Source organism: Oryzias melastigma, linkage group LG6 (assembly GCF_002922805.2).
Source record: "Oryzias melastigma strain HK-1 linkage group LG6, ASM292280v2, whole genome shotgun sequence".
NCBI classification, from domain to species: domain Eukaryota; kingdom Metazoa; phylum Chordata; class Actinopteri; order Beloniformes; family Adrianichthyidae; genus Oryzias; species Oryzias melastigma.
This window is the reverse complement of record NC_050517.1, coordinates 25,179,519-25,196,581: the sequence shown is the minus strand read 5'-3', so window position 1 is coordinate 25,196,581 and position 17,063 is coordinate 25,179,519. Positions and strand designations below refer to the sequence as shown.

Here is a 17,063-nt window from a genome sequence, read left to right as displayed (position 1 = left end):
TAACTCTACCGACATGTCTACTCTATGATTTTTTTTTTCTGTGCGGGTTTTCAATGTTTCTTTGGAAAAAAATAAATAAAGGTAGCAAATTTGAGTCTCCTGACCAAATGCAGGAGAAATCAGCGAGTGAGACGCCAGTGACCCGTGCCTCCCAGGCGCCTCACACTGACTAGAGCTGCAGCTGACGCATGCCCTGCATTGTTTTGGTCTTTCTATTACAATAAAAGACACTTTATTTTTAATTACTTCATTTTTCTATTTCTCACCATATGTCTATTGGTGCCAGTCTGTGGCTCATTTAGCCTTTTTATCCGCAAAAAATGCACTTTAGAAATACACTAGGTGAGGCAGGCAGTACGCCCGCCTCAAGGCAGAGGGCGCTGGTGAGCCCACAGAATGTGACACCGCAGCTAAAATATAATAGAATTAGTGGTTTCAAGTCAAATGCAGCTGTCCAGATATTCCTTAATATTTTTTGCACCATTTTCTAAATGCAGGATTACAAGTCTAAACTTCTACAAACAAGTTTTCCATGAGTTTCTTCAGAAGGAGCAGCACACAGACTTCATTTATAGGTAAAATTAAGTCAATATTAACTATTTTGTGATTTTTTTTTTTTTGTTTGCTACACTTTGTAAATGGAAAAGAAAAATGTTTAAATTAAACAACGCACTTTAACTGTTGCAATTGAAATGGTGAATACGTCGGGAACCTCACCACACGTCACTGGATCCTACCATTGTTGTCTGCTTGGTAAAGTATTTGTTAGGCTAATGTAAGTTGCACGCACTTATGACATACAGGTGGTGCTGTCATACGCCGCCCTTACGCTGCAATCTAGTCTCAGTAAAGTGGCTCCCTACTGTGAAGAACTGCAAGCAGTGGGTATGCAAATGATACCCAAGAGCCTGTAGGACGCCAACACAAACTACATTATGATTGTCTAACTGGAGTGTGAACGTATTCCAAGAAGAGCGCTAACAAAAAATTTGAGACAGTCAAAAATATGAAAAATCCGTACAACGTTCCCGTGTCTCACCTATAATGAAAAAAGTGAAACATTGGATCAATTAACAAAAGTTCTGTAATTTGTTATATTTCAGTTTTCACCAAATTAAAATTTTGAGTTGATGGTTTACTCAACTTAAACATTTTATTTCATAAAAAATAGTATTTTCAAATGTAACAAATTACAGAACTTTTAATTTTAATTGATCTAATGTTTGACTTTTTACACCCTTACCCATATGTTTTGTATATTGCTCTATCATGCCCATTTTTTGCCTATATATCACCTGCAGACAGCCAGTATTCACCCGTAGAGACAGTTGAGACTGAACCTTGAACAAGAGCAGGACACCTCCAATAACGAGATCAGGGCTAAACTTTAACCGTACTTTACCCACAGACACAGAATAATGTTTTTGTCTTAATTTTTGCCTCCAATGAGTCTCTATTTTTCATTTCTCAAGGACCCGTCACAAAGTGAACTCACATTTCAGAATGGGCACTCTCATGATGAATGTGTAGCTTTGAGAAACAATTTGTTGTTGATGTTCAGAAATCCAGATACATTTCAAAAAAGAGGCATTGCGGCTCACGTTTAGAAAATATAGAAGTCCCTGAAAGACGTTTTACAAACCTTGTGATTGTTTGTAACAACTCACTGCCAACGGTTGCTGAACAGTGAGGAACGAGCCTAAAATATGGGTCATGGTTGGTTATTTTAAGCTACAATTGGGGAAGGAAATCCTCACGATAGACTCACTCCTACTTTTTCTTGTACATTCCCTGAAGCCTCATCTTTTCCCAAAGGCCCCCCTGAAACCAAGCATCTGGGTAGAGGCCGTGTTTCAAGCTGCACACAGAATTCGAAGTGCACTGACCGTACAGATGAGGTGGGCTCAGTAATCTGTCTCTGAACCCGGTCCCTGGCCAGAGTGTGAACTTGGTTTTTCTCCACCTTAGTCTGGGTCTCCAGAGGGATGTCTGGGGATGTGTGGCTTATCTTCAAGGCTGACTCTGGAACAGCCACAGCCGACGGGGGCCCTGAGGTCTCCTTCACACAGCCATCCTCACTGTACTCCCTCTCCTCCCCATCCACCTGCACAAAATACATCAATGTGTCTCCCAAAAAACAAAAGTACTTTTCCAAAGGCTCAAGATACCTGATTCAAAAACCTGTGTAAGTTTCTAGGACATAGTTTCTGCAAAGCGGAAGGAATTCATCAGAAATTTGCCTCTGAGTTATGCGCGGGACCATTCCCACGGAGTAAGCCTGGCCCTACTTCCCGTCATCCATCTGTTTACTCTCTCTCCCGCTAGCTTACATTAGCGGTGCAACAAAATTGGCGAGCAATACAGCTGTACAGTTTTGAGCCAGATGCCAGCTTGAACAAGGAAAACAAAGACGTTCATGGATCTATTTCTCTACATGTGGATGTATCAGAATGGTGTGGAGCAAGCTTGTGGCATTCCATTGTAGCTTCTACATCACAGATGCAAGCTTTTCTAACACATTTTTTTTATCTACTCTTGATTTATAATGATTTGAATAAAGAAATACTCAGAAATGCAATTTTAAGCGTTTCTTTGCATAAGTCCACCATCATGAGAAAAATGACACATAAAAAAAAACAAATTTTCACAATTTTCATCAGAGTTGGCCTTTTTAAAGTTTTTGCCATATTGGTTCAGCAAAAGTGAGGCCGCACAAAGAAAAACGTATGGGGAAAAAAAAAAGTATGACTGAACCAGAACTTGTGTTTTTTTTTTTAGTTACTTCTTTTTCCACTTTCATCAGGACTAACCTCATCGATTCTCCACATTTCTTCAGGTTCTGTCATATCTGGTTTTCCGTATTGATTTAAGGACGTTTCAAACTTTTTGCAAGAAGATATAGAGCCCTAAGTGGATAAACATCGATGTAAACAGGCCTGTGCTGTTTTTTTTTTCTTACTTTTTTAGTTTTATTTAAAATTCTTTTAGCTATAAAAACTGCACAGAAAAAAAATCAATAATGAGGACAAAATCTATATTTTACTATATGAGCAACAGATTTAGTAGAGTTTTGCAAATGAAGCAAAGCAAACCATAAACCATGTAGTTTGTTATATGATATTTATGCAAAGTGAAAAACATAAAAAAAACAAAACTGCTTCACATAATTAAAAAAAATGTTAAAATAAAAGTGTAATGTAATTTATTTGATGAGAGTTAGTAGTTTGTATTTAGTTTTAACAAAAAAAATGTAAAATTGTAGATATAAATAATAACATATTTATTGAACCAAAAAGATTAGAAATAGTCAAAAGAACTTGTTAAAGTAATAAAAAAAAGGACATTAATAAGGAAAAACAATATCGATTTAGTCCCATATGCAATTTAAAATAGATTTTGACTTCAAATATCATATCCTTTATCAGTTCTTACAATAAATGGTATTTTATAGAGCATTTTTACAGATATTCCCTGATGCTTCATCTTACCTCTGTGAGGACTGGCTGCTGGTCCCCTCCCAGGAAGTGCGCCCCCTTCAGGACATCTGGGAGGAAACGGCCGCTCAGTGGTACCCAGCACAACTTCCATGAGACAAAGAGGGAGACGCTGAAGAGAGCCAGACCACAGGTGGTCACCAGCAGGGACAGCAGGCTCACTGAAACATCTAGAGAAGAGGGGCAGGTGCTCGGTGAATGAGGAGGACGGCGGAAAGAGTCTGGCACACACAGGCCTGCAGCAGAGCTCACGGGAGGACGGGCTGTGTTTATGCAACGTTAAATTGGAAGGAAAACATAAAGCACATTAGACTTTTATGAGATAAAACACTGAAAATCCACCTGAAACTGCTCAGATTAAATTTAATATTTAATGTTCATGTTTTTTTAACTTCTTAAAGGTATGTTCCTAGTGGTCTTTTAATTGTGGTCATGCTGTTTTTAGCTCAATTTAAAAAACTTGTTATTTCCTAGGACATAGTTTTTACAGAGTGACAGGAGTTCTTTAGAAATTCACCTCTGATGCTGCAGTCACAAAGGCAAGGTGTGATGCATTCAAGAACACTCTGCCAAATGAAAGTACATTCAGACGGTGGTGTTCGCATCCGACCAGCGCCAGACAAGCAGGTAGCAGCAGGGAAGGGATTCTTCTTCTTTTCTTTTTCTTTCTTTTTTTTTTTACTACTTTTGGTAGTCCGTCTCCTACAATCAGTAAAGGCCAATTCTACATATTTTGCTCCAGGCGTTTTGTTTTCACACCTCTGTTCCTATAAATGTCTGTCTTGGTGTCATAGAATTCCAGCTGGGCAGAAAAAGACAATCTCTAATGTCTCCTTCGTGATCATGTTTACAACAGTTGGCACTTTCATGTTTTGAAAGGGATACTGCCTACAAGTCACTACCAAATCCGAGTCCCTGTTTGGTCACAATATCGCGATAAAGTGTCAAGAAGTTCAACTGGTTCAACTTTTATTACATGATCAATGAATGCCCAATCAGTACTTAGATCATGCAACCAGACTTAAAAACTTATGTAGCAATGCGTAACCCAAATGTATCAGGTTGGGAAGCCCAAATTTTTTAGCTATTTGTGTTTGCATAGACTTTATATTGAAAATGACCACTTAAATACGGGTCGACACAGCCAGTGTGAATGCAGCTTGAGTTGTGGGTGGGACTGTTGGCATGGAGCAACCCCACTCTCCTTCTCCTCCCTATTGCTGAGAGTTCTCTGTTTTCCTGCTAGCTTACAGCCCCTCACACCCCTAACAAAAATGGTGAACAATATTGGAGCTCTTAAGCCAGACAAGGAAAACAAAGACGTGCATGGATCTAGTCGTCTACAAGTGGATGCATTAGGGAGCTTGTGCCTCGCCCAGTGTAGTTTCTATATCACAAATATGATCTTTTTCCAACAGCATTTTTTATCTGATTTGAAAAGAAATACTCACAAATGCAATTTTGAGATGTTTTTTTCATGTATCATGAGAAAAATGCCTGAAGAAAATGACAAAAACACAATTTTCATCAGAGTGGATCTTTAAGTGGTTTGATATAACATTGTGCTTGTGAACCTTGCATAGCAGTTTGTATTTTTGATATTGTTCTCCTTTAAAAAAAACTATTGTATGAATATATTTCCACATCTTATTGTTTTCCCCTGAGGTTCCACAAAGCTCAATACTGGAGCCCCTCTTGATTGCAATAAATTGATTGAAATTTGTCAAACTTCTCAGGAGAGTTGCTCACATACACATGACATTTAAGGTGTTGCTACTTCCTATAATATTATCTGAAAGTGGTTGGTGAAATAGCCTATGCCATGGTCGATGACTGCCCTCTTTCTTTAGCATTTCTAGATAACTTATACCTTTGGTCCAGAATGCAGTGTTACAACTGTTTTGGAATCTGTGAGAGTCATTTCATAACTCAAAAACCTCCAGTGGCAAACTGTTAGTGCCTACTTAACTCCACCCTCTGCACCTCTTTCCCTTTCATTTATAAAACGTTTTTATTTCTGAAAACTTTAGTGAGAATCTTTTTTTGTTTGTTTGTTTTAATCTTTATTATGATCCAGATAATGGAGATGCCAGAGTCTGGGGTAACACCCTGGACAGGTCGCCATCACTCAGACATGTGCACATAGGGATATTTTAGAGTGAACAATTGACCTTTTAAGCAGGTGTTTGGACTGTAGGAGGAAACCGACGAAAACCCATACATGCACAGGGAGAACATGCAATCTCCACACAGCAAATGATTGGAGCAATAAATGTGTGCGTTTGGACATTAAAAAGAAAACATACTCTTAAGATTTCCCTAAATACAGGAAAATCTAACGTCATGAGTTCTCTCCTGCTGGAGCCTCTTGGTCGGTACAGCAATAGAACTAAAGGTCTGCGGTGCCATCACATTCGCTCATCTATGACCCAAGTCAATAAAGAGTCCATATAAAGGGATGCTGCTCTCCAGAAGATTGATGTCTATAGATTGGTAACAGTATCCTTAAATCAATACAGCACTGACATTTGAGAGCACACCCTTAGATGATGATAACTTTAGGGCTGTTCTTAGCTGAGCACAATAGATGACTCCACCTTTATGTGCAGCTGCCTCTGTATGAGGACTTGCTTAGAAAAAGATGAGAATTATTTATCTCTGTCTCTTAGAGGAGAATATGGCTGATTGGTTTTATTTGTTTCCTTGAAATAATCTCTTTTATTGATCTCTTCAGATGACACTCAAACGTTGAAAACTGCACCAGAAGACTGGCAGATATTTGAGACCATCGATCAGGAGGGAGGGGAGTTAGCCTTTTAACTGCCAGGTGATGTCTTTGTGAAGACTCCCAACGTTCAGTAAAACCTTTTTCCTCTGAAGAGGTCTGTCAGAATTTTTTACACAACCTTCACCGAGTCTGTCGGTTTGAGGGAAGATGCTTCTGCAGGAACAGTAACAGATGACAGCTCGCTCTGGATCTTTCTCTCTGCTTGTTTCACACTGAGCGTCATTCTGGATCAAATTCAAACGAAAGACATTTCCAGATATTTCCAGAAACGTCAGCAATAATCAGGCCAGAACATTCGAAAGTCGTCATGAAGTCAGGAGAAAAACAAAACCACTTCCTTTTCTTCTTCTTTTTTTCTTTTTTTTGTCTAAATATTTGTTGACACTTGAAAACTTTTTGATAATTGCCAAGATTTGAACCTTTTTTCTGTAATTAAAGAGATTTTATTACATTTAAGTTGTTATAACGTATCTATGCTCTTCACTTTTTCAAACTTTGCTGAAAATCAGGACAATTTGTCTCATTAAGAGCAATCGGATCTAAAAATAAGGAAATTATTATTAAAACGAATCAAAATCCTTTGGCTCCTTGACAATAGAAAAAACTCAATTTAAGACTCAAATTTAATTTTAAAGTTCAATAAATGTTCAATAAAAGTCAAAGTGGTGTAAATCCCCCAAATCTTGCTCTAGGCTTTTGTTTACACAGCTCTGTTCCTGTAAATGTCCATCTTAATGTCATAGAAAAAGGCAATTATTGTCTCCTTTGTAGTCATGTTTACAATGGTTGGTTCTTATGTCTTTTGAAAGGAATGCTACTCACACGACACAATCGAATCCCTGACTGGTCACAGTGGTGCGTTGCCGCGATTATGCGACAAGAAGTTAAACCAACTGAACTTTCAGCACCTGATCAATTTTAGACAAAGCCCGAAAATTGCAAGTGTGAATGCAGCTGGACACAAATGTTTGCTTTGAGACATCAAGAAAGCAAATAGTTTTTCTGTTTTCATGCTTTGGTTTGAAGCTCAAGTTTAGAACCACCCAGGGTGTATTCCACCTTCACCAGACAATGATTGGATAGGCTCCAGCAACCCAGAGTCTCTGAAAGGAATCAAGCAGGTTTAGAAAATGAATGTATTGCAGCTCAAGTTTTAGGAAAACGGTTGAATTTGGAGTCCTTTTAGACACTTTTAAATCATTTTCTGCTCTACAGTTTGAATCATTTATAGAAGACAGAGGCTGGAAAAGTTCATGACACTTCCCATTGAAAAAGGGACAGTGATTGTGTCATCAGTGAGCACAAACTCCCTAAACTGAGGAGCCAAAAACAGCAGTTTGCTTCCAAGTCAGCATGTAGGACAAAGAGTTGACTGTTGTCATGCATGCATGGAATAAATATTTAAGAAACACAAACACAAAGTGGTTTTAAAGAGAGAACTGTTTAAAAAATAAGAAAAAATAAAAGTTCAGCAGAATTTCATTTACCAAAAAGAAAACCTAAAGAATTATTATCTACTAAAAATAAAATACAGGTAAATAAAAATACTAAATAAACATTGAAAACTTTTTAGAAAATATAAAAGTTACAAAAGAAGAAATACAAAAAAGTAAAGGAAAAAAACAACATTTTTAATAATTTGAATAATCAATAATCAAGTATTGCATCATAAACCAAATGAATGTATAAGTTGCAAAAAATAGACTTTTTATGTTGCCTTAGCATATCTACTTAGTTTGATCAAGAAAAACGTAAATATAAATGAATAAAAGGAAGTCCAAGAATAAGAATCACTGGTTCAACATCAGATAACACACCTAACAAGACAAAGATTGTGTTTTGGTGGCAGGTGCATTTGCTTAAATGAAAAAAAAAATAAAGTTAGAATTAGTGCAAGGTCAGAGGTATGATCAGTGAAATGCAGTTCTCTGTATGCAGCTGTGCCATGGGGACCCATCTGTGATGAATGCAGCTCAGAAATAATGCAGGATTATGCTCTCAGCTGGAACAAACCAGCTCACAACATCCAAATTTTCCTCTCAAAATAACCACATTAGCACTTCTCTCCATATTAAAGTCAGACTAAGACTATTGGCAGCCTAATTATGGTTTGTTTGATTAAAAAAACAAGAACAAAAAAAGGAACAGTTTTAGCCAGCTTACATTTTGAAGTGATTTGTAAAGCTGCCACCGGTTAATTGGGTGCTACTAATCAGTACTCTCACCCATTACTGAAGGAAGCTGACAATTATAATTAAAAAGGTCAGAGCCGTTGTGCTGAGTGTAGCTGGAGTCTGGAATGTTACATGCTGAGAATATGGGCTTAAAGTTACAAGTCTGAGTGGAATATACAGTATATATATATTGGTGTCAAAATAAAATCCCTCTTTAGCTTTCATTTTTAACATGTATTTAATATTAGATATTTAATATCCAAATTTAGGAAAAAGGATTTCATCTGCCCTGTATTACCTGTTCCTATTAGTTTGCATTCATGTGAAAATTAAAGAAAAGTAATACTCAGTTTTTAGTGACTTAGCAAACAAGATTTTCATTCTAGAACAATGTAATAACATCCCTTGCTAAGTTTCCTGAGCTAATTTAGAATTTAGTGTCTTATTTAAACTAAGTTTCATTCACAGTTAATTGTAATTGTTGAAATATCAAGTCATGAATATGCTACTGCTGACCAGAATACTCTCAAGTTATGTTCACACCGCGCTCGGGAATCAGTTCAAGCGGCCACTTCCAATAAAATGTCTATGGACGTGTACATTTGAAAATGAAAATAATCTTTTTGTGTGTTTTTACCATGTCCTTGTTACATTTTTCTCATTGTAGAAGGCAAATATAAAATAATTTATGATTAAAACTGCGTTTCTGAGTATTTCTTAATTCAAATCAGAAGCAAAAGAGAACTGGATGCTTGAAAAAGTTCAGACTAATGATACAGCTACTGAAATGGGCGTGCCAAATCTCCCCTCCCCCTGTGTGCACACCCTAGCCCACTCATGCTTAGATGTGCAAGACATGCTGAAGCAAATTGTGATGGCGCTGCGCCGCTAATGTTAGCTTGATGCTACGATGTTGCGCAAGCAAAAAGAGTTCTCAGTGACGAGGAGGGGGGCAGGTTGCTCTGCACCAATAGTCACAACTAAAACCCAGAATTGTATTTCTAATGAGCTACTGCCGCCGCGCATAAAATATATCTTAAAAAACAAAACAAAAAAAAAAGTTTTGATTTTGGCTAAAGACTGCATAATAATAGTTGATTTTATGTTAGGAAAAAAAAATGTTTGTTTGGACGACGCTTCTTCTTCTGGCACTGTTAGTAAGGGCAACCTGTTGTTAGCAAAAAATAATGAATATAAAAGCCTATTTATGTTTAAAAAAATCACTAATAAGTCGCTCCTGAGTATTGGTCACACCCCTGTCTAAACTATGAAAAAACTGACTTATATTCCAGAAAATACAGCTGAAGTGGGACTACGTACAAAACACCTGACTAATGTACACCCATTGAAAGTAAAACCAGGTCAAACTTTGACCAATCAGGGACTCCGATTATGTAGGGATGTATGGACGGCGTCCCTTTTGATTCACCGAAGTGCCAGTAGTTTGAAAATTGAGCTTAGAGGAGAAGCAAAAAATGTGGTTTTCCGGAATTCTTTGACACCAAGTCTCTCATATATCGGAAAAGACATGTAAAGAAAAAAAAAAACCTGGAGCAAGATTTACCAGTTTGTCCCACTTCGACATTTTGCACCAAACCTCTTCCATCTGTAGGTGCTCTAGTGCGCTACAAGAAGCCCCTCCCTGTTTGTCCAGTGTGAACACCAGGACCTGAACACGCTTTCAAGAAGCCACTTTTAGAACATTCTTGGCTGGTGTGTCCATACTAAAAAAAATAAAATAAAAAGCAAATATTGTATCAAATTGATCAAAATTATAATATTTCACTTTCTTCAGCTAAAATAGTTATAGTCCTCATCCTACTGCTTTTGCACATTTACTAGCTATTTTAGCCCGCCACAGTTAACTCCTGGTTTTATTATGTGATTCTACAGCTAATTAAAGTGTAACATTTACATTTGGTCACTGAACAATTTTTTTTTTTATTTTTCACACAAAGATAGGCGATCAAGGCCATGAAGGCATTCACTGCTGGACTGAACCGGTAAAGAAAAGTGCATTTAATCTTTTCTATTCTTTTTTGTGTATATATATGTAATTAACCCTTTAACACCAAAACTCCAGTATTTATGTTCTTTGATCTACAGTAATTTTTCAACCGTTAACAGTCTGTTGCAATGGCGTTGATCATGTTAACGGTTGAAAAGTTACAGTATGTTAAAGATTTTGTGTTTAAGCATCACTGGCGACGACTCAGGTGTTAAAAGGGTTAAAATGACTTTAGACGAGGTGCATTATGGGAGTTTCGTTTGTAGTTTTGCTGTATTTTTGAGTGTTTGTGGAAGTTTCTGTTTCTGTTCTTCAGTGTTGTTTGGTGTTACCGGTAGATGTATGCTTGTAATCCATGTCGTGACCAAAAAGTGTGATAAAGAGGACTTTAATCAGAAGGGATGAAGCCCAAACCTCAACATAAACTGATACACAGATGGTCACTTCACTGTTCTGGATATAAACTTCCTTTGATGAGACTTTATGTGGACAAAAATCTGAGGCTTATTGTGACTGAACACTGCAATAGCTAAACAGAGATAATTCATCACATACTGTGAAACTGTTTAATTCATTGATTTAAAATGAAACCACAAACATTACACACCTGCTGAAACAAGAATCTGTGCATTAGGACAGAGCTTGAAAGGAAAAGAAATCATGTCATTACAATGTCTCTGTTTTGTTTTTTCCTTTTCTTCCAGATTCTTGAATCCACACTGAATAACTATGGAAATGGAGAACGTGAAGGCCAAAGGGAAGCTGACACAAATCCTGTTGGTTCTGGGCTTTGGAATCTGTGGTCGGGCTGTTAATAGATTTATTTGTATTCCTGAGATCTGAAGGCGTGTCTAAGTTGCTTTGTGGTGGCCTTTCAATTTGTCAAGATTTGGTGCATCACTTCAAGGTTTCCTACTGCTCTGCAGAATGCATTAAGTTTATTAAAACCAATTTCTCACAACTCTGCCCTTTTAACACAGATTTTTTTAGTGTATTTTGTTGGATTTTTGGGGAGATTTTATTGTTTTTGCATTGCTCAGCTTCCTGTATTGTGCTAAATTTTAAATCACGGTGGAAAAATATTCAAATAGTTAAATTTAAATGAAATGAAGCTGGATGGATTAGCTTTAAAACTATTGCATATGGTGAAGGTTTATTATCTGTCCCTTAAACCTAGACAGTGCATGAGCCCACACTCCAACAGAGAAATAACTTTTAAAACCAGTTTGCTTCTATTCTTGTTGAATACTTACGCTAAACCATTCTACTTTAAGTAATTTTTGTATTTTTTCATTCATTCCTAATTTATTAAAAAATTCAGAAAGTTTTTTTTTATATACTTTAGTCAATTATTCATATATTTTAGCATTTTTCAAAACTGTTTATTTCAGTTTTCAAACATCTTGTTTTCCTGATCAACAATCTTATGTAACATTGTTTGGCGGTTTGTTTTCAGATTACAAAATAATCATACATAGGTTTTTAAATTATGCATGTACTTCGGCATTTTTAATGTTGGATGATAATACTTCTGATATGTTATCAATTGGTGTTTTTTTTAGCATTTTTAAGTGCAAAATGTATTAGTTGTTTATTTTTTTCATTTATCTTACATTCTGTTAAGCTAATTTAACATTAATAAAAATGTTTAGTAATTGCTATAACATTTTCTTTTCAACAGTCTTACAATATTTTCACAAAATGTAAACTTTATCCCAAAATAATGTATTTTGGCTTTTTTTGCATTAAACTGCATGACTAAAAAATAACCTAATATGTTTGATTTTTTTCTTTGATGTTATTCTGATCCTTTAAAACTGCATTGCTTGTTTATTAGAGTCACACTATGTAAAAGTTTCAGCTTTTTCAGAAAATAATATGTGCTTTTTTAATTTTTACAAGCCATACTCTATCTTGCTGCGGCTAACCTTCATTCCTCTCCTTTCCAGGGCAAACCTCCACCTCTCTAACTCCACCTCCACCTGTTCCCTGCTCTCTGCTCTCACTACAAATCACAATATCATCTGCAAACATCATAGTCCATGGTGATTCCTGTCTAACCTCATCCGTCAGTCTGTCCATCACCATTGCAAACAGGAAGGGGCTCAGAGCTGATCCCTGATGTAATCCCACCTCCACCTTGAACTCCTCTGTCACCCCTACAGCACACCTCACCACTGTCTTACAGCCCTCATACATGTCCTGCACTGCTCGGACATACTTCTCTGTCACTCCAGACTTCCTCATACAATACCATAGTTCCTCTCTGGGCACTCTGTCATAAGCTTTCTCCAGATCTACAAAGACACAGTGACCTTCTCTATTCTTCTCTGTCAATATCCTAAAAGCACATATTGCATCTGTTGCACTCTTTAGTGGCTTAAAAAGAGGTTCACTTCCACACAACCAGTCACTCTAACCACTCTGCCACACTGGAAGGAAACTCATCAAAAATATCAGACATTTTCTTGAATAAGAACTTCAAGTAACCAAAACAGCCGTATAACCTCCAGATGCTCCTTTGCTTCCTTTAAACATTCCACAGCAAAAATAAAAAAGAAATTAAGGCAGAAAACATCCTTGTAAAACTGATTTTTTAAAAATCTCTAAAAGGATTTAACCTCAGTTTACACTGTTATGGGAGCCGGCGGGATGAGCTGGTGATTATGGCAGAGTTATTGTCTCCACAGCGGCTAATGCCGGCTACTGTCCGTAAGGGAACATCCAGGTAGTCGTTAATGCTTTGATGTACGGTCAACTTCTCTCCGGGGAGCTGAGCGTGGATTCATATCAGTGAAAGGACCACATTGAACCAGGAGGAGAAGAGTCATTAGGTTTATTGGTCTCACTCAACAAAATCACCTCAAAGAAGAGGCTCAAAGATTTCCGAACAAAACAGCTAATAATGTCATGTTGCCCGGCAACAGTAACCCGAAAATTTAATCAGTGAGGTTATGAAAGCTAACCTGTTTCTACTGACATTTAATTAATCCTTCAACTTGGAGATCAAGAAATGAAAGTGCTTTGTGTGGGTCAACTTTGAAATTAAACATCTCTCCTATGATTGGGGTTTGAATAATGTGTGAATAGGAAATTATCGCGTTTGTAGATTCATTTTTTTGCATAAAACGAGTTTGTTTTACAAAATTGATTGATATTAGAAAATTAAATTAAAATATCTAAGTTAACTGTTCTGAAAAATATACAATCACAAAATAATGCTGCTACATTTTCAATGTATCATGCTTTGTCGATTCTGCTACAGCAAAAACATCAGCATCGCCCCCTAGTGTTTGCTTTTATAAATAGAGACAGAGCAGATTTACGAAAAAATAGATGGATGTTCTTGAAAATTCTGTAAAAAATCAGGTAGATTTCCTTTAATCTGCTTATTGTTTGGCTTTAAATAGGAATTTTGTTTAAAAAAATGTAGAAATAAACCGAATGCATGGTGATCAATTAACCCTTTAACAACTGAGGCGTCACCTGTGACACTTAAACACAAAATCTTTAACATACTGTAACAAAGAACATAAACACTGGAGCTCTGGTGTTAAAGGGTTAAAGTCAATAATGCTTATTTACAACTGGAGAACTCCTGAAAGTTGTTTTCACCCCCCCCTCCACACACACACATAATATGGTTTGCATGTTATCCTCCTACATGAAGCTCCACCAGGCGCTCTCATAATCAGACACGCTGATTTAGTTGAATAGTCATCTCCCCCGCTGCTTGGTGCCTAAATGTTTCAGAGGGCCTGGTCTAACACAGAGCTTGAATATGTATAAAGAAAGAAAATCTGTTTTCAGTGAGAGAGAGAGGAGAGCAGGAAACCACCTGGAAGAAAGACTGGAGGGGTAAAATGAGCCCGTTTTCTGCATAGCATTAGAATAATTCCTGTCTGCATCTGCAGCACAAACCTTAAGAGGCTCAGTAGATAGATTAAGTAACATTTGTTCCTTTTCTGACCTTAATCTTTGATAGTTATGTGAAGGAATTTGACTGGAGTTAAGAGAAATAGTGATTTATAAGGAAAGCATTAATATCAACAAATGTGCAACACTAATAGCATATTAGCAAAAGTTCACTTTCAAAGATTATTTGCAGGCTTTTAAGACCATTTAATTTTTTGAGACTTGTGACTAAAATTTTCATCAAATACCAGAAAATAATTTTGAGTGAAATCAGCAAGTTTTGCCGCTTCATTAAAGTGTGCCAACTTAGAAACAAAACAGATTTTTGAGAACAAAAAGATTAACCTTGTTGTTTTCATTTACATCTCTTAATTTTTCAATGTAATCTGCTCATATAAACCCACACTTAAAGTTAAAAGAATGTTTATCTATTTTTGTACCTCATAGTTTGTAAAAAATATGTCCACATGTGTATTTAGGTCTCTTACATGTGAACCAAAACAATAATTTGAGCAAAATTTAAAAAGTCAAATTTTTTATAGGTCACAATTTTACATTTTTCAATTTAGAATTTTGTTTATTTTTCATAATGTGTCAATTTTGGAGAATTGGAGCAGAGATAGAAATACTGTTATACATCTACTCTTCTGTGTTATGAACTTAAAAGAAATTTCTTTTGTCAAAGTAGACAAAATAACCAAATTGTCAATTATTCATTTTTTATCCCTTATTCATTTCAGGACACTGTGGTTGCATCACCTTAAAATGACCAAAGGGGCACAAGGAAAACAAGCACCAGGAAAATACAGGGAGTTGTGTCAGAAAGGGCATCCAACATCAAACCAGAGCCAAATCAATCATGTGGATGACAAAATAATTCACCATGGCGACCCTTAAAAGGAGCAGCTGAAAAAAAGAGACTGTAAAGTCAAATGTGTTAACTAAGTTCACACGGAATGCAGTTTATGCAGAAGGGACATCCAGTTTTGATGTTAAGTCAGTGACCAGAGGTCCTGCGACGCATTTTAAACATCAAGCGTGGTGGTTTAGCAACAGCATGTTTGGATGGCATGGAAAAAATTGTTTCCAAAGTTCACATATCAGAACTTTGGTGAAGAATTTGCATCACATCGACCTATCAGGAACTTTTGCACCTGACGCATTGATGATGTAATCACCGGGTGGAGTCTATAACAAACATGGAAGAGAATATGATTGTTTCCTTCCCAAATGTTATGATATTTTTCATATTTGTTTGGATACAATAATATTTTTTCCCTTCTCTTACTAATGCAGGACAACAAGTCATCAAACTGGGTCACAGAGAGACGGAAGTGCCGCTGACAGACCCAACTCCTGCAGTAGATGATGAAGCCCATCGTACTGGGAGAGTCTCTGAATTATCTCATGAACCCAAACATGGAGACGTGATTACCAATGCTTTTGTAGAGCTCTTTAAAATAAATAAACCTGATCTTTTAAAGTCATCCAAGTTCTCCACTCATTGACTGACTATGAGATACAGATCAATGTTGCCAAGACACGATGGAGTTACAGGAAAAACTGGTGACGGAAGCTCCTCCCACATCGGTAACATCAGGTTCATATGGATCAACATTGAACAGCAAATTTACCACATATTAAAACGGAGGCGGAGGATGCAATCGTGCTCTATGTGAACGCAGTATAGAGCCTAATCTGTATCTGTAGTTCTACATTTTGTCACAAAAGTCTGTTGGTCCACACAGAGTCCACTTTATTTAGTCCGTATCGAGTCCTGAACCTTTTGTTTGGTGGGAAACTCAGAGCGAATCGGAGTTCAGTTCGATTAGAGACAATCTCAGACAATCTCGAAAGCCGTTTCTGGTTCAAGACCAGGGTCCACGTGGGTGTATTTAGACTGAAAATTTCTTCTGGATTATCAGGTGAAATAAACTCTTGTTCACTTTAAGTGAACCAAATGTGTCCAGTCTAAATGCACCCTAAATTATGAGAGAAAAATCGGTCACTACAGTTTTTTGTGTCAAATAATTTTCTGTTGAGTCAATTTAAGTTTGTAGTGTCTGTTGTGTCAAATTCCACAAAGCTTTTGTTTCTCCTGGTTTTACAGAAGTGCTGTTGAAGTTTGTCATCTTTTTTTATTCTTGTGTTTCAAATCATTTTGTTTACTTATGAAATCAATAAATTTGCTATTAAGTTTGTATGAAGTTATATATTTGTCACTAAGAGGAAAAAAGTCATTTCATTGCAAACGAAATGCTTATTTTTAAAAACAAAACTTTGTAAGTTGCAAATGTGATACTACAAGTATATATTAATAAATTATATTGAACATGAACCCTCTTGTCTCTGATTGGCTGTTTGGAGCTGCAATTATCATGCTTCACTGGAGAAAGTGAAATTCGAGATCACACATCTGAAAATAGAGGAGCCACAAATGCAAACGTTTCATATTTTCCTTTGCAACTTAGAAGGTTTTGTTTTTAAAACGGAACATTTTGTTTGCAATTTGAGAAATTTTGATTTCAAAACTGTGACTCTTGTTTTCAAATGGAGTGGCTCAAATATAACTTTATAAGTTTGCCTCGAATTTCCTGCATCTGGACCTCCACAAACAGCAATATGTGAGAATTTCTCTTTAAAACAGTTTTAAATTTGCTAATTTCTTGGCATTTATTTGACTC

At 36.6% G+C, this 17,063-nt stretch overlaps 1 protein-coding gene and 1 long non-coding RNA gene across 4 annotated transcripts in view; one reads left to right on the top strand and one right to left on the bottom strand.

Moving 5' to 3' along the window:
- Positions 1 to 6,373, top strand: part of LOC112152684 — a 9,818-nt gene extending 3,445 nt beyond the window's left edge. The window contains exons 3-4 of one of the 2 annotated variants that reach the window (XR_002920371.2): positions 498 to 575; positions 6,229 to 6,373. This is a non-coding gene — a long non-coding RNA (uncharacterized LOC112152684). The remainder of the gene's footprint in view (positions 1 to 497; positions 576 to 6,228) is intronic. The other variant, XR_002920370.2, reaches the window with a different exon arrangement.
- Positions 1 to 17,063, bottom strand: part of LOC112152683 (synaptotagmin-9) — a 48,740-nt gene that overhangs the window by 29,671 nt on the left and 2,006 nt on the right. For both annotated transcript variants that reach the window (XM_024282419.2, XM_024282418.2), the window contains exons 2-3: positions 3,489 to 3,664; positions 1,887 to 2,104 (exon numbers count right to left, since the gene is read on the bottom strand). In XM_024282419.2, the coding sequence (XP_024138187.1) occupies positions 1,887 to 2,104; positions 3,489 to 3,664 (394 nt within the window). The remainder of the gene's footprint in view (positions 1 to 1,886; positions 2,105 to 3,488; positions 3,665 to 17,063) is intronic.